Here is a 15,609-nt window from a genome sequence, read left to right as displayed (position 1 = left end):
CGGACCCCGCCGGGAGATGGGGCCGGGCCCGGCGCCCCCGCCACGTGGAGTTTGTTTCCCGGAGAAGCGGCCTCATGTGACCGGCATCAGCTGATCCAACATGGCCGGGGCCCGGGCCGCCCCCGCCCGCCGGGGCTAAGGGCTCGGGCTCGGGCCCGCCCCAACCCGGGGAGCCCCGCGCCGCGGCCCCAGGTGAGGGCGGGGGCGGCCCGGTCCCGTGTCCTCGCCGGGCTCGGGGCCGCTGCTGCCCGCGGCGCTGGGGCCTGGCCCGGCTGCTCCGCGCCCCGCCGCGCGTCCCCTAGAGCCGCCGGCCCTTCCCCGGGCCTCGGGCCCCGGCTGCCGCAGGGAGCGCCGGGCTGGTGCGGGGGCTGGGGCCGGGGCAGGGCCGTGGGGCCGGGCTGCTGTGTGGGGGCCGGGGCTGGGCTGGTGGGGCCGGGGCCGGGGCTGGGCTGGTGGGGGCCGGGGTCGGGCTGGCAGCGACCGGGCTGGTGGGGGCCGGGGTCGGGCTGGCAGCGACCGGGCTGGTGTGGGGCCGGGGCCGGGGCCGGTGCGGGGCCGGGCTGGTGGGGGCCGTGGCCGGGGTCGGGCTGGCAGTGACTAGGCTGGTGGGGCCGGGGCCGGTGCGGGGCGGGGTCGGGCTGGCAGCGACCGGGCTGGTGCGGGGGCCGGGGCTGGGCTGGTGGGGGCCGGGGTCGGGCTGGCAGCGACCGGGCTGGTGGGGGCCGGTCGGACTGGCAGCGCCGGGCTGGTGGGGGCCGGGGCTGCGCTGATGGGGGGGCCGGGGCCGGTGCGGGGGGGGCCGGGCTGGTGGAGGCCGTGGCCGGGGCTGGGCTGGTGGGGGGCCGGGGTCGGGCTGGCAGCGACCGGGCTGATGGGGGGGCCGGGGCGGGTGCGGGGGGCGGGCTGGTGGGGCCGGGGTTGGGCTGGCAGTGACTAGGCTGGTGGGGGGGCTGGGGCCGGTGCGGGGGGGGGGCCGTGGCCAGGCTGGCCTGTGTGCCGCTCCTGCCCAGGTTTAATGGCGCTGCCACCGCAGTCCTGAGCACAGACTGGCCAGCCCTGTGGCCATGGCAGAGGGGTGAGGCACCCGCCTCAGGTGACCCCCGTTCAGGAGCTCCTAGGTCTGTCTACACTGCGGCGGGGAGTGAGCTTCCCAGCCAGGGCAGACAGACTCGCACGAGCAGGGCTTGAGCTAGTCTGCTAAAGGCAGAGGCTGGACTAGCCTCCAGCGTGCTGGGCCTCTGGACTCCCTGCTTCCAACAGCGCTAGCCCCAGCCCTTAGTGTGAGTCTGTCTGCCTGGGCTGCCAGGCGTGTAGATCTGCCCTGTGACCGAGGAGAGTCCGAGAGCCCCAGGGGGATGGGTGGAATCGCAGCCTCCAAGCTGCCTGTCTCATTTAAAGTGTGTCTGTTTCCTGCAGAGACCGCTGTGCTGTGGATCTCTGCCGGTGCCTTACCAGCATGGAGTGCTTCCTTAGGAGAGTGGAAAAAGACCTGAATATTGATCACCGTCAGCTCACTGCTGCTGTTGAGGGGACCCATCTCATTGCCTTTGTCCCGGTGAAGTGGCTAGTGAGCCTGAAGGAGCGCAGGGTGCTGCCCACCCTGTGCCCCCGGCCTGAGGGGCTGAGCGAGGTGGAGGTGAGGACGTTCCTTCAGCACTCTGTGCAGAAGCTGCCTGCTGGCTGGACGAGAGTGGAAATCCATGGTCTGAGGAAAGAGAGGTTGGCTTATCCACTGACTTTGCACCACAGCGCGCAGGACGATCGGAACGGGCGCTTGGAAACACTCCATGGGTTCATGCAGAATGTTGCTTCCCAGAATTATAGAAACTTGTGGTGTAGAGCTCACTGCCTGTATGTGCAGCCGTACTGTCATGCTCACACGCCGCCCCCGGTGCTGGCCCTGGACCTGCTCAGAGTGGCTCTTCAGAAGATTTATGGCTGCCCTTTTCTCCAGGTGGGTAGGAGTGTTCAGTATGCCTCTACTGCCAAAGACGGTTCTACGTCCTCCTGCCCAAACATCCTCCAAGCAGAAGCTCTTCTGGAGTCAGCCAACATGCTATACATCATCTACCCGTATGTGCAGTATTGCTTGCATGACATTGTGACCTTCAGCCCTGCGAAGCTCACCAACAGCCATGCCAAGGTCCTTTTCATCCTCTTCCATGTCCTGCAGGCCATGAGGGCCTGTCACCAAGCGGGGCTGGCATGTGGTCCCATCTCCCTTCGTGATGTGGCAGTTGATGAGAAGCTGTGCAGCCGGCTCAGAATTAACCTCCACGAGTATGAGAAACTGGAGGAGGAAGAGAGGGATCTGAGAGCTGATGAAGAACAAAGGGCTGAGGAAAGCAGGGCTGTGGAGTGGACTGGGAAGGAGGCTAGGCGCACAGCTTGCCAGGAGGAGCTCAGGGGCCTTGTGCTGGATTGGGTGCATGGGCGAGTCAGTAACTTCCACTACCTTATGCAGCTGAATCGCCTGTCTGGACGGAGAATGGGAGACCCCAACTACCACCCAGTTCTCCCCTGGGTGGTGGATTTCACCACCAAAAACGGCAAGTTCAGAGACCTAAGAAAATCCAAGTTCCGCCTCAATAAAGGAGACAAGCAGTTGGACTTCACCTATGAGATGACCAAGCAGGCATTTGCAGCTGGAGGATCAAGTGGAGAACAGCTCCATGTGCCCCACCACATCTCCGACGTCCTCTCAGACATCACCTACTACGTCTACACTGCCCGGAGGACACCCAAGGCTGTGCTCTGCTGTCATGTGAGATCGCAGTGGGAGCCAAACGAATATCCTGCCAGCATGGAGCGCATGCAGAGCTGGACTCCAGATGAGTGTATCCCTGAGTTCTACACAGACCCCACCATCTTTAAATCCATTCATTCTGACATGCCTGACCTGGATGTGCCATCTTGGTGCAGCTCCTATGAGGAGTTCATTGAAGTCCATCGCATGCTGCTGGAGAGCAGAGAAGTCTCTCAGGATCTCCACCACTGGATTGACCTCACTTTTGGCTACAAGCTGCTGGGGAAGGATGCTGTCAAGGAGAAAAACGTCTGCCTCCATCTGGTAGACAACCACACCCATCTGGCCAGCTATGGAGTGGTGCAGCTCTTTGACCAGCCACATCCCAGACGCATGGTGGGACTTGCATACGTTCCTGCTGAAGCTCCAGTCATTGCTCGACCTCTCATCCAGAACGCCAGAGAGACAATAGTCCTAGAGGATGCCCAGGGTCAGATGGGTGATGGAGTTAATGGGCTGGTCTTGGAAGCCACACCTTGTGAAACCAGCTGGTCTGGTGAGAAATCCATCAGTGGTGAGGATGATTTGGAGCAAGGCACTGAAGCTCTGGATTCCATTCCTGCAGCTGGCAGAGCCGCCGACCAGCCCTGTCCTGGCACCCCTTCAGCTCAGCCCTCCAACCTCCCTGCCTACCCTACAGAAGGCAAAACCTCAAGTGTCCGGCCTAATCGAAGGAGTAAGCCTGGTGTGGCTCAAGCTGAAAGGGACAAGATGAAGATTATGCTCCCTGAGGGTTTTAATCCTGTCCAGGCCCTGGAGGAGCTGGAAAAACTCTATAACTTCTTGGTTAAAGGCTTAAACAGTGAGATGGAGCAGCCACTGGTGGAGCTGCCGCTGGGCCTCTCAGATCTTTTCCAGAGAGACATGCAGGCACTGGGAGTTCTGATAGCTGAGGTAGTGTTTGCGCCAAGGGTACGCACCCTGAGGCCAGATGCATCCCTGCTGGAGCGGTTCCTGATCGTTCGGAATCTTTGCCAGTATCACCCGAAGGAGATCCCAGCCCCGCTCCAGCACATGCTGGATACTTTGCTGCAGCTGAACATGCCTGAGGGGAGACTTCTAAAGAACAAGGTGGCCAAGAACAGAGTCCAGCTTTTTGAGTACAACCCTGTTTCCCAGGGTCTCCCACCACCCAGCCCCTCGCAGTTCCTTAGCCCTTTCAGTTCAGTTGTTCCCTTCCCTCCATATTTCCCATCTCTGCACAAATTCATTTTCACCTACCAGTCAAAGAAAGTGGAGGATGAGAGTCAAGGCCGTGAGCTCGTTTTCCAGCTGTGCCAGCAGCTGGAGGGGATCCTCTGTGAAATCACTCCTGAAGGCTTGGAGATCCTGCTGCCCTTCATCTTGTCTCTGATGTCGGAGGAGAACACTGCAGTCTATACCGCCTGGTACCTGTTTGAACCCATAGCTAAAGCCTTGGGCCCCAAGAATGCAAACAAGTACCTGCTCAAGCCCTTGATTGGTGCATATGAGAATCCCTGCTGCCTCCGTGGCCGGTTTTACCTGTATACAGACTGCTTTGTGGCTCAGTTAATGGTGCGTCTGGGGCTGCAGTCCTTCCTCTCTAATCTGCTGGCTCACATCCTGCAGATCCTTGTTGGCGTTGAGAGCTCCCAGGAAGAAAGTAAGTCCCTTCTGGGAACAGCAGAAGATGAGGAGAGTGGAGGAGGCAGTCCAGTTTCCTGTGCGTTTGGGGAAGAGATCAAAATGGATGTGGATCATGGTTCCTCGGCACTTGACCTTTTGGATTACACGTCTGGAGTCAGCTTCCACGACCAGGCCTATCTGCCAGAGACTGAGGATTTCCAGAGTGGCCTCTATGTCAGCGAGTCTCTGCAGCCTCAGGAGCAGGAGTTGCTTAGCCTCGGGCGGCTGAGTGACAAAAGCAGCGCCAGTGAAATGTCACTGGGGGAGGACAGACCTGCAGATGGGGATTCCCAGAAGGACAAGAGTAGCCTGAAGTCTGTGGACAGCAGTCAGGACCTGAAGCAGAGTGAAGACTCTGAAGAGGAGGAGGAGGAGGAGGAGGAAGCCACAGTTGCTACAGAGCTTACCCTGTCAGGGGGCACTGGTGCTTCCATGGATGCTGCCCTGGCTGATGACCACAGTGAGCCAGGGGACGGGGAAGAGCAGGAGCTGCATGACCACTCTGAAGATAAAGAGCAGACGATTCTCCTGGGTAAGAGCTGCACTTAGATGCCGTCTGTCTGTCTGAGGTGGTGAGTGCCTGGTGCAGCAATGGAAAGGGGAGATGGGAAGCCAGTCCTGTGCAGGAGGAGCTGGAACCAGCTCTGGACGTGCTCCTGAATCCTCCGGGAAGGTGATCAGAGCAAATCTGAACGTATCAAATGGAGACTTTAATAGGGTGGTAGATGGAGTCCTGATGCTGCTGCTTGGCTGATGCAGCTGGCCGGGTGCTTGACAGAAGCCCAGGTGGTGATGCAGGTCAAGAGTCAGCTATGTGGGGAGCTCTGGTGAGGACTGAGGCTCTAAGTGTCCCATGGGCAGGGTCTGGGCAGCTTACAGAGTGGTAGATTATTGTTCCTTCTCTCACTCTGCGCTCTTGTTTTGCAGACACGGCCTGTAAGATGGTGAGGTGGCTCTCGGCCAAACTGGGCCCTACTGTGACATCTCGTTACATTGCCAGGAACCTGCTCCGTCTCCTCACATCCTGCTATATCGGTAATGTCCGTCCACCTGCTGAAGAGGCGCTTTGAAGGGCTGCTCCTCTGACTGTGCCCCAGAGCAATGTGCTGTGAATGCTGCCCTCCCCCGGAAGGTGCAGACCTACCTGCATGGCTGGGGGGTGGGGGCATCTGAGTGTTGGGGTGGATGTGCCCTTTGGGATTCAGCACAATGTCTCTCTCAGCTCACTGAGCTATCTCTCTGGCAGGTCCTACCAGACAGCAGTTTGTACCAAGCAACGAGGAGAACAGTCCCCTGAATGCCGGAAACATCTACCAGAAGCGGCCAGTGCTGGGGGACCAGGTGTCCAAGCCGGTCCTGGCCTGTCTCATGTATATGGCATACCTGTATGGAGAGCCTGTTCTGACCTATCAGTATCTGCCCTACATCAGCTACCTGGTCAGTGCCCTGTCTTTCTTCTTTACTTGTAGCTGTTCATGCATGTGATGGAGCAAGAGCTGCATCAAATGTTGAGCTGCAGGCACACGGGAGGGATGATATACAGCACAGGCCCTTATCATGTGCCGCCTTTGCTGTGTTTAATCCTGGGCATTGTAAGCTGAGCAGTGTCCTGCTGGGCTGCTGCTTGGCTGGGAGTTGGCAGGGAGAGCACTTTGCTGATGCAGCCAGAGCCGGAACTACCTATTCCAGGAGTGAGTTCCCACTTCCTGTCAGTGATGCCCATGGGTGCAATGTAGGGATTTCCTGTTTGGAAACCCTCGCTTTCCAGGAGCTCTTGGTGTAAGAGTTCTGCACTCCGTACATATGGGACAGGCCCAGGAGGGGTTGAAGGCGTCTGCCTCTCAATTCCATACTGAAAGATTAGCAAGATTTGTGGGCTTGGTTTGAAATTCTTAGTTGCTCCTGTTGATTATTTGGCAAAGTGTTCAGTAGAGGCGATCAAAAAATGGTAACCTGTTTTAAAAAAAACCAACCTTGATTTTGTTTTGAAGTGTTCGAAACAGACCCATTTTTATTCTTTTAAATAGTTGTTACTTTTCTACTTACAGACTCTTGCTACATGAAGAATTTCAGTAACCATTTTCCTAACATTTTTTGATTAAAAATTGTGGGTGAGGAATGGCACAACAGTTCATGAAAAACTTTGACAATGCTGATCGTATTTCTGTGGGAAAATTTGGTTTTGAAAAAAGGCCACTTTTCAATAAAAACTTTATGGAAACTTTCAAGCAGCTTTAGCATGCAAGTGGTCAGCATAGAGCCTGGGAGTCGCTGAGTTAACTCTTTTTCCCTACCAGCTCTCTGTGAGCCATTTGCCCTGGAGGGGATTTCTCAGTTTCTCCAGTCAGCTGCTAACATAACTCCAGCTGCTAACAGCTGATTTGCTTTAGCCTCTTGTCTGTCTGTCTGTCTTGCGCGCTCTCTCTCTCTCGCTCTCGCTCTCTGTTCTGGGAAGAAACATAGCTTGTGATCGGAAGCTGCCACCGAGAATTGTTCCCATTTTCAGTGTGAACAGGTCTCTGCCCTGCATCTTGGGTAAGAGTGGGGGTGGCCAACCTGTGGCTCCGGAGCCACATGCAGCTCTTCAGAAGTTAACATGCGGCTCCTTGTATAGGCACCGACTCCAGGGCTGGAGCTACAGGCACCAACTTTCCAATGTGCCAGGGGGTGCTCACTGCTCAACCCCTGGCTCTGCCCTCATTCCACTCTTTCTCCTGAGCCTGCTATGCCCTCACTCCTCCCCCGCCTCCCCCAGCCTCCTGCACCCCACGAAACAGCTGATTGGGAGGTGCGGGGATGGTTGGGGAGGCACTGATTGGTGGGGCTGCCGGTGGATGGGAGGTGCTGGGAGCGGGGAGCTGCTGATGGGGGCGCTGCTGATGTATTACTGTGGCTCTTTGGCAATGTACATTGGTAAATTCTGGCTCCTTCTCAGGCTCAGGTTGGCTGACCCCTGGGTAAGAGCATGGTTTGAAGGGCGGATAATCTAGAAAGGATGCCTTTGGTGTTAGCATTATTAGAAAGCTTTTCGGTGTAACCGTGGCCAGAGCTCTGCTGTAGCCAGTGCCCTTAAGGCAGAGAAAATGGTCACTTCCATTCCAAGCCTGACCTCTGGGGTTCTGGGCAGAGGCTGCTCTTCCAGCTCCGAAGCATGCTGGGCTGGCCCCTCAGAATGGAGCCGGGTCCAGGAGCTGGCGTTGAATCCTGTATCGCTCATTTGAATGACACTGGCCCAGGAGTCCGGTTCCCAGGATGTTCTGCTAGCGTCCTGGCATGGCCCAGTGGTGCTCAGGCCTGTGCGCTGGGCAAACTGAAGGCTGGGGCAGGTTAGGGCATCCTTTTCTCTCTGCTTCCTCCACTCAGGCTCCAGGCCTTAGGCGTGTCCTGCAGGCAGACGCTGTCCGTACCATGGAATTGAAGTGCTTTGTTCTCACCACTGTCCCTCCTCCTGGCTTCAGGGTCTTTCTAGCAGATGAGGACTTTGGGCTCAGCCTCTCCCCTGCAGTCTGTTGGTCCCTGGTGGGGCTCGGTGCTTGAGGAGGGGTGGGAAGCTCCTCTGGAAGCTGTGAGAGGTGCAAGCATGAATTCCTTGGGAACTGCTCCAGAATGTGGCTTGTCCGACCTGTGCAGGGAGGCTGGTAACCACGGGATGGGAGGTGGTAATGGAGAGAGCTTACGGCTGCTCGACTCTTCTTTCTGCCCTCCAGGTTGGCCCTAGCAGTGGGGTTGGCTCTGGCCGGCTAAACAGCAGGAAGGAGGCTGGGCTGCTGGCAGCTGTGACTCTGACCCAGAAGATAATCGTGTGCCTTTCAGATACCACCCTGATGGACATTCTCCCCAAGATCAACCAGGAGGTCCTGCTCCCAGTACTGGGCTTCCTGACCTCACCTGCCATTGGGTGCGTGTAGAGAGCCACCACTCCCAGGGACCAATTGGCACCCACCAAACCCTGGCATTTCCTCTGCCTGGTGTGGATAAAAAGTCATGTGCAATCTAAAGGGTTGGGATAAAGCTCTCCTGGGCAGGGGTGGGCTCAGGACTATGGGGGCTCATGCTGCCATTCCGCCCCATCCCTCCCTGGTGGGCTCTCCTTATGCCAATCCTGAGTTCATCTCTCTGGAGCTCTCTGACAGTGCTGTCCCTCCCCCGTGCACCTGTAGGGCAAGAACCACTAAGTGGGTGCACACTGTTGGTCTGTGGGGCGGGATGGTGACTGATGTGTTCTCTTCAGTTTCCCTAGTGGTGTCCAGGCCCGCACTGTCCTGTGTGTTAAGACCATCAGTTTAATTGCCCTGATCTGCCTGCGGATTGGGCAGGAGATGGTGCAGCAGCACTTGAGTGACACTGTAGGAACCTTCTTTGGGGCTTTCTCGCTGCTGCAGGAACTGCAAGAGCAGGTTAGTGACGGTCAATGGCTTCTGTCTCCCTCTTCCCCATGGGGCTGTGGGCACAAGGACATTGCAGCCCTTGGTGCCCACGGCACGCGTGAGGGGCTGGTCTCACTGGAAATCATCTGTCTTCTCTTGTTCAGGGTCTGTCTTCAGAGTCACTGAGCCCTGGTGAGACGCCTGAGCTGGAGGTGCCCTTCTCAGATGGGAGAGCGCTGCCCCTGGACCCCGCCACACTGGCAGAGTTACAGAAGGTTTTTAGCCCAGAGATGGCCTACACCACCTATGTCCCCTTCTCTTGCCTGCTAGGTATGCTTCAGCTACCTCCTCTCCGCTGCTGGGGCCTCGTGCCAACAGTCCTTGCCCTGCACTCTGTGTTACATGCCTGGCCTGGGGTCCAAGTGCAGCATCTGCTCTGTGCATGAGCCCTGAACTGTAATGCAGCCTTGACGGACAGGAATAAACCCTCAGGACATCATATGGGCCTTGCCCTGCCTGCAGGGGATGGAAGATCTCCCTGCCCCTCTGACCAGGAAGGACATGTAGGTGACGGTATCTGGAGTGGGCCCTGGGCCAGCAGAATACTGGATGCTCTGTGAGCCTTGTGCTCTTGCTGAGGGAGATGGGGAGGCTGGGGAGAGGTTCCTTCTCCCAGAGCTGTGCTCTGTACTTTCAGGTGATGTTATCCGGACGATTGTCCCTAACCACTCGCTGGTTGGGAGACTGGCCAACTTGTACCTGGAGAGCGTGAACCCAAAGAGCCTGCCACTGGTCAGTCAGGAGCCAGCACTGGGCACAGCCTGCTTGGACCAGGATGCCCGAGGCAGCGAACCCAGTTCTAGTCACCACGAAGACAGTCACTCGGGTACCTTTGGGAGCGTGCTGGTGGGAAACCGCATTCAAGTCCCTGCAGACACACAGCATGCGAGTTCTGGCTCGCTCTGCTTCAGCCCCAGAGCTGATGGCTTTTGCCCCTCTTCTGCCAGTGAGGAGAATGCCCTGAAGCAGGATCTGCCCCGCAGTGCCCACATTCTATGTGGGAACTGGCTGGCCTACTGGCAGTACGAGATCGGGGTGAGCCAGCACGACCCCCGCTTCCACTTCCACCAGATCAAACTGCAGAGCTTCTTGGGGCACACGGGGGCCATCAAGTGTGTGGCACCACTCAGCTGTGAGGACTTCTTCCTGAGTGGCAGCAAAGATAAAACTGTCCGCCTCTGGCCCCTCTACAACTCCGGGGATGGCACCAGCGAGACGGAGCCACGGCTCACGTATGCTCAGCACAAGAAATCTGTCTTCTACGTGAGCCAGCTGGAGGCCCCGCAGCAGGTGGTGAGCTGCGATGGTACTGTCCATGTCTGGGACCAGTTCACAGGTGAGGGGGCGTCGGCTGGTGTAGAGAGGGGAAGCCAGGAGAGGGGTGAGAGGCTGAGCTGTACTCAGCAGGTCGGCTTACGCTTACGGAGAAGGACCAGGCTAAATCTGTACATCTGCACCTATAGGAAATCCAGCCCTGCCCTCTCCATTTCATGAGGAACAGCTGGCTGGGGCCTCTCTGCAGAGTAAGACAGAGTGATTCTGTTCTCCTCCTGCTCCTGGCAGAGTCTTACCTATAGGACAGAGGGGTCCCTTGCTCTGAAGCAGCAAGTCTAGTCTGCCACTAGAGGCAGGAGACTGGAGTAGAGGTGTCCTGGGTTGCTGGTGCCTGATGATTTCCCCCTAGAGACTGCTCTGTTCCCTTCCTTCTCCCTCCCCGCCCTCCTGACATCATGGGTGTCCTTGCAGCAGTGCAGTGATGAGATGCACACAAGGACTGGAATTGTCTTTGGTTGCGGGAACAGTGATCCTGCCCTGCTGCCATGAGGTAGGCAGGCTGTGCTGGTGCACTCAGCTTGTTGTTCTTTTCAAAGGTAAACTTCTCCGGACCTTTGATGCATTGGACAGCAAAGTTCCCATCACTGCCGTGACCACCATGCCCTCTCCCCACAGCAGCATCTCTGTGGCCAGTGCAGACTCTGTGCTGCGCTTCATTGACCACAGGAAGCCAGGATTACAGGTACCGGGGTCTTTGCTATCTCTAGACATTGTGGGCCACCTTCTTCCTGATCTGTTCCACACCTGCACCTACCTCCGGGTGCTTGTATGGCCAGTCATTGTTACTCCCAGTCCGAGCGTGCCTGGGTACCCACAAGGGGAGGCTGGTGAGCTAGGCCTGGCATCCAGGCGCTCCCTGCATCCTCTCCTGTCACTCAGTAACTGGGGCTACTCCTGCCTGTACCTGTCTCCTGTAGCACGAGTTCCGCCTGGCCAGTGGCGTGAGTGCTGGGCTCATCCGCTGCTTGGCTGTCAGTCCCAGTGGGCGCAGTGTAATGGCTGGCTTCTCATCGGGATTCATTGTGCTGTTGGACACCAGGACAGGGCTCATCTTGAGGGGGTGGCCAGCCCATGAGGGAGACATCCTGCAGATAAAGGTGAGAGGCTGGAATAGGGCTCGGGCTGCCCCGCACGTGGGGGACCACAGACGGCGCTAAAGGCTGAGAGCTGGCTGTGCAGACCCTGCTGAGCCTTGCGGCAGTGGAAAAACAGGGCTGTGGTGGGGTGTCCTGCTGCCGGTGGCTCCTGCAGTATTCAGAGGGCGGTGGGTAGACAGGCCCATTTGTCATCTTTCCCCCACTCCTCAGAAGTCTTTTCAACTCTTGGTTGACTTATTTTTTATTTTAAGGCCACCCCTGTCACCCCCTTGCCAGGGCTTTGCCTTGGGATTGGGGCTGTCAGTGACTTTTGGTGCACTAGGTTCTTCCAGCTCACGTTCCGCCTGAGCCAGCAGATCCCTGGTCTCCTTGCTGATGAGCAGGCGTGGGCATTGTGAGGGGCAGGCCAGACACGTGAGCTGGGGAGGATGGGAGGGTGCTGCTCTCTCCCTGAGGCTAGCAGCCCCTCCCTGCTCAGGAACTCATTCTAATGAGTAACTCTTGTCCATATTTACCTGCCCTGAGGGAGCAGCACTGGCGTTTTTGTGTCCTTGACCCAGTTCAGGTTAAACAAAGTTCACCTGCGTGGGTTGTTTACCCTCTCACAGCACTGGTAGCCAGAGTGCAGCGGCCCCAGCCCTTTGCTCTCCTCAGTGCAGTGTGTTGCAGAATCTCAGCTGGGCCGAGCGGGGTTGTGCTTTGGGGACCTGGGCCTGGGGAGGAGAGAGTCTGGCAGTGGTGCCCACTCTGTGATAGTAACAGGCTGACAGAGGAAGGGGCAAGCCCCCGATGTGCAGGGAGAGGGCTGTCAGGCAAGGCAGAGATGCACGCTGTAGTAAGTCCCTTAGGAAAATGCCAGTTGCCAGACTGCACTCATGAGTCTGAGATGGGAGGGTGTCTAGGACTGACAAGGTCTTGCCAGCAAGAGACGCTGTAGGTGCCCTGGTGAGAGGAGCTCAGTGCTACTCCTGTTTGCAGGGTCAGTGTCTTGTGATCTGGGGAGAGAAGAGCTGGGCTCTCGGCCAGGGGTGGTCTTAGTGCAGAAACACTGATTCACTGGCACTCTCTCTCCTGCAGGCTGCAGAGGGCAGTGTGCTAATCAGCTCATCTTCTGATCACTCCCTGACTGTCTGGAAGGAACTGGAGCAGAAGCCTTTGCATCAGTATAAATCTGCTTCTGACCCCATCCATGCCTTTGACCTCTACGGCAGTGAAGTGGTGACCGGCACCGTGGCCAACAAGATTGGCGTCTACTCCATGCTGGAGTCGTCGGCCTTCCCTACCAGCACAACCAAGTTGAGCTCAGAGAACTTCCGGGGCACCCTGACCAGCCTGGCTGTGTTGCCCACTAAATGTCATCTCCTCCTGGGTTCTGATAATGGTGTGATACGTCTCCTGGCCTAGTGGCCTCCATGGCCTATCTGCCTGGTGCCCTGTGCAGTCAGTTCCACTAGCTCTGGTAGTAGCACGTAAGGCCAATATCTTCGCTCATGGGGGAAAGGGGGTGAGGTATTTCTCTGGGATACAAGATACAGGGGAACATACTTGTTAAGGAGTTCTCAGTAAATCATCCCCAACCCGTACCTGCATTCGAAAAAGCCATAGTGGAGGAACCTCCACTGCTGCTGGGAGAAATCTGGGCATTGCAGGGCAGCATCACCCCCCTGCAAGAGGCCTGGAGCCTTCCACACCATGTGTGCCTGACTCCCCCCGGGACTGAGCTGCTCTCGAGAGAAAGGTGGACTCTGGGCGTTCTCCCGCCTCCCTCCAGGACAGGAGTGAGAGGAAGCCCTTGGTAAGAGGATCACAGCCGCTGCCCTCCACACTCCAGCCCAGAATCGCTGGAAAGTCACAAAGGGGTGGGGCCAGCTGAGCCTGGGAATGGCCTGGTGTTGGGCATGCTTGCCTATGGGGCCTGTAGGGCACTGGGCTATTTGGTTGTCCTGGAAGGTGAGGACACGGGTTCTTTTTCTCAATTTGCTTTATAGTCTGCTGCAGTCCTATTAGCAACCCCACCCCTGCCATGGCATCCATCTGGGAACCCTTCCCAGCACCCACTGTGGCTTCTCACTGATCCTAGGGCAGTGGCGGGTAGCCGAGCCAGCCATTTACTCCCTCTGTTTGAGGGTGGGAATGCCCCTACAGAGGGGTGGGGCAGCCCCAGCTGCCAGGGGAGGCAGGAACTAGACCTGTCGGGGGGTTTCAGGCTCCCAGCCAGGCCCTCTGCCCCGAATCTCTGCATGCTCCTGGAGCGGGGAGGGGGATGTACGTCTTTCCTTAGCTCCTGTCCCAGAAGAGGCAGATCCATGTTCCCCATGGTGGCGGGGAGGGGATTTCTTTTGCGTGCTCTGGAATGAGGCTGTTGTCTGCTCCTTTTGAAGGCGGGGCCCCATCTGAGCTGGGTGGAGTTCAGGCTTGCCGAGGAGGGCAGCTTGAACCCCTCTTTGCTGTCATACCTCACACTCTACCCTACAGGTTTAGGACAGCGAGGGGCAGGACCCAGCATGCCTTGCACCCACAAAGTGCTGCCCTCTGCCCCAGGACTCCGTGGCTAGAACAGCCCTCTCCAGGCAGCTGTGCTTGAGCTGTGTCCGGGGGGAAGAGGGCATTCCCTGGGCCCATCAGTGAGGGTAGCTGCCTGTCCATACCCCATGGCTTCGTTCTGCTGCAGGCTCTCTTGAGCTACTCTGAGACTTTGCAGAATGGTGCTGAGGGGCTGGGAGCCTGACGAGAGGGGCCGGGCCTGAGATCAACACTCCACCTGGTGGAGGTGGAGGGGAGGAGACTGGGCAACTCCTGCTGGCTCTGGGTGGAGCTTAGGGACTGTGGGGAAGGGCTGTCATCCTGCCCAGGTGGGACTCCCAGGGCTACCCACTGCTGGGGGGGTCTCTACTTCCTACTGCCCTGTGCTTGCAGATGGAGGGTGGGGGAGATGAGCACTTAGTCCCTTGCTATCCCTCCATTTGGGGGTGGGAGGGGAGCTCTGTCCTTTGTTGCCTATTAACTACTTGCAATAGATGTAAATATTTATTCTAATAAACCCTTTGAAAGAGACCACGAGAGGAGCCTTTCTGTGTGTGGTGCTGGGGTGTGTGGTGTGGCTGCATGCGTGTGCTGGGGAAAGATGGGCAGTAGTTTGACTTATGGGGAAAGGATGATGGCCTCCTTATGCACCTTTCTGTAACGCAGGAAAAAACCTGCGCAAGCCTGGGGGACATCAGACTGAGTGACACATGCTGGTGTTCTCATGCTGCTAGTACTAAAACATCCTTGGGACTTTCTAAACATTCCTAACTCAAAACCTGTTGCAGTCAACGTGGGAGAATTCTATCTTAGACCTTGTCTTAACAGATAGAGGAACTGATCACAAAACTAAAAGTTAATGGTAGCTTAGGTGGGCATGATAATGAGTTTATTCTCCTTGCACATTATAAATGTAATGAACTTCAGACCAGTTATATATATTAAGAGGGCCAATTTCACAAAGCTGAAAACAAGTATGAGCCAAATCACCTGCAAGGAAGAATTGATAGTTGGGAATCATTTAAGAACCCCTTACTAGATGCCCAAAAAAAGCCACAAACCAGGAAAAAAGGCTCTGCTGATCAAAAAACTGACCTGGGTTAGAGAGGAAGTGAAAGCAGCTGTAAAAAGTAAAAAACAAAAAAAAAACCCCTCTCTCTCCTCTCTCTGTGTATGTCTGTGTGTGTTATGTATATGTGTGTGTGTGTGTGTATATATATATAAATAAACAAATGGAAGAGGGGAAGCTGTTAGTAATTAATATAATTTAGAAGGTAGGAATTGTAGAAAATTGATAAGGGAAGCCAAGGGATGCAAGGAGAAATCTATGGCCAGCAATGGACAAGGAGTTTTTAAAATGTACTGGGGAAAAACCATGATGCAGCCTCATCATAGAGTGATGATAAAACTCTTTCCAGTCCACTCGTATCTCTGGAGGATGTTAAACAGAAGCTACTACAGTTAGGCATTTTAAAATCAACAGGTCCAGATAACTTGCATCTAAGAGCTTTAAAAGAGCTGGATGAGGTGCTTGCTGGACCATTAATGTTGATTTTTCAAAATCTTCGAGTACTGAAGAAGTTCCAGGAGACTAGAAGATGACTAATATTGTGCCAATTTTTAAAAAGGGTAAATGAGTTGACCTTTCAGCCTGATGTTGATCACAGACAAAATAATGGAGTAGCTGATTATGGTAGTCAATTAATAAAGAACTAAATGAGGGTTAATGTAATTAATGCAGATAAATACAGGGATTATGGAAAATAGATCTTGT

The 15,609-nt window shown here is 56.2% G+C and overlaps 1 protein-coding gene across 6 annotated transcripts in view; it reads left to right on the top strand.

Annotated features, from left to right (window-relative positions):
• The window catches only part of WDR81 (WD repeat domain 81), a 38,259-nt gene extending 23,893 nt beyond the window's left edge, over window positions 1-14,366 (top strand). For 3 of the 6 annotated variants that reach the window (XM_039508002.1, XM_039508001.1, XM_039508000.1), the window contains exons 2-11: window positions 1,417-4,985; window positions 5,381-5,488; window positions 5,700-5,890; window positions 8,161-8,351; window positions 8,685-8,850; window positions 8,985-9,150; window positions 9,518-10,216; window positions 10,752-10,897; window positions 11,133-11,312; window positions 12,390-14,366. In XM_039508002.1, coding sequence (XP_039363936.1) covers window positions 1,417-4,985; window positions 5,381-5,488; window positions 5,700-5,890; window positions 8,161-8,351; window positions 8,685-8,850; window positions 8,985-9,150; window positions 9,518-10,216; window positions 10,752-10,897; window positions 11,133-11,312; window positions 12,390-12,716 — 5,743 coding nt within the window. In that variant the 3' untranslated portion in view covers window positions 12,717-14,366. Of the gene's footprint in view, window positions 1-121; window positions 193-1,416; window positions 4,986-5,025; window positions 5,281-5,380; window positions 5,489-5,699; window positions 5,891-8,160; window positions 8,352-8,684; window positions 8,851-8,984; window positions 9,151-9,517; window positions 10,217-10,751; window positions 10,898-11,132; window positions 11,313-12,389 lie in introns of those variants that run through there. The other 3 variants (XM_039508003.1, XM_039508005.1, XM_039508004.1) reach the window with 3 other exon arrangements.
• The last annotated feature ends 1,243 nt before the right edge of the window (window positions 14,367-15,609 follow it).

The sequence above is a fragment of the Mauremys reevesii genome, linkage group 20 (assembly GCF_016161935.1).
Source record: "Mauremys reevesii isolate NIE-2019 linkage group 20, ASM1616193v1, whole genome shotgun sequence".
In the NCBI taxonomy this organism is placed as follows: Eukaryota; Metazoa; Chordata; order Testudines; family Geoemydidae; genus Mauremys; species Mauremys reevesii.
This window is presented reverse-complemented; position numbering and strand designations above follow the sequence as displayed.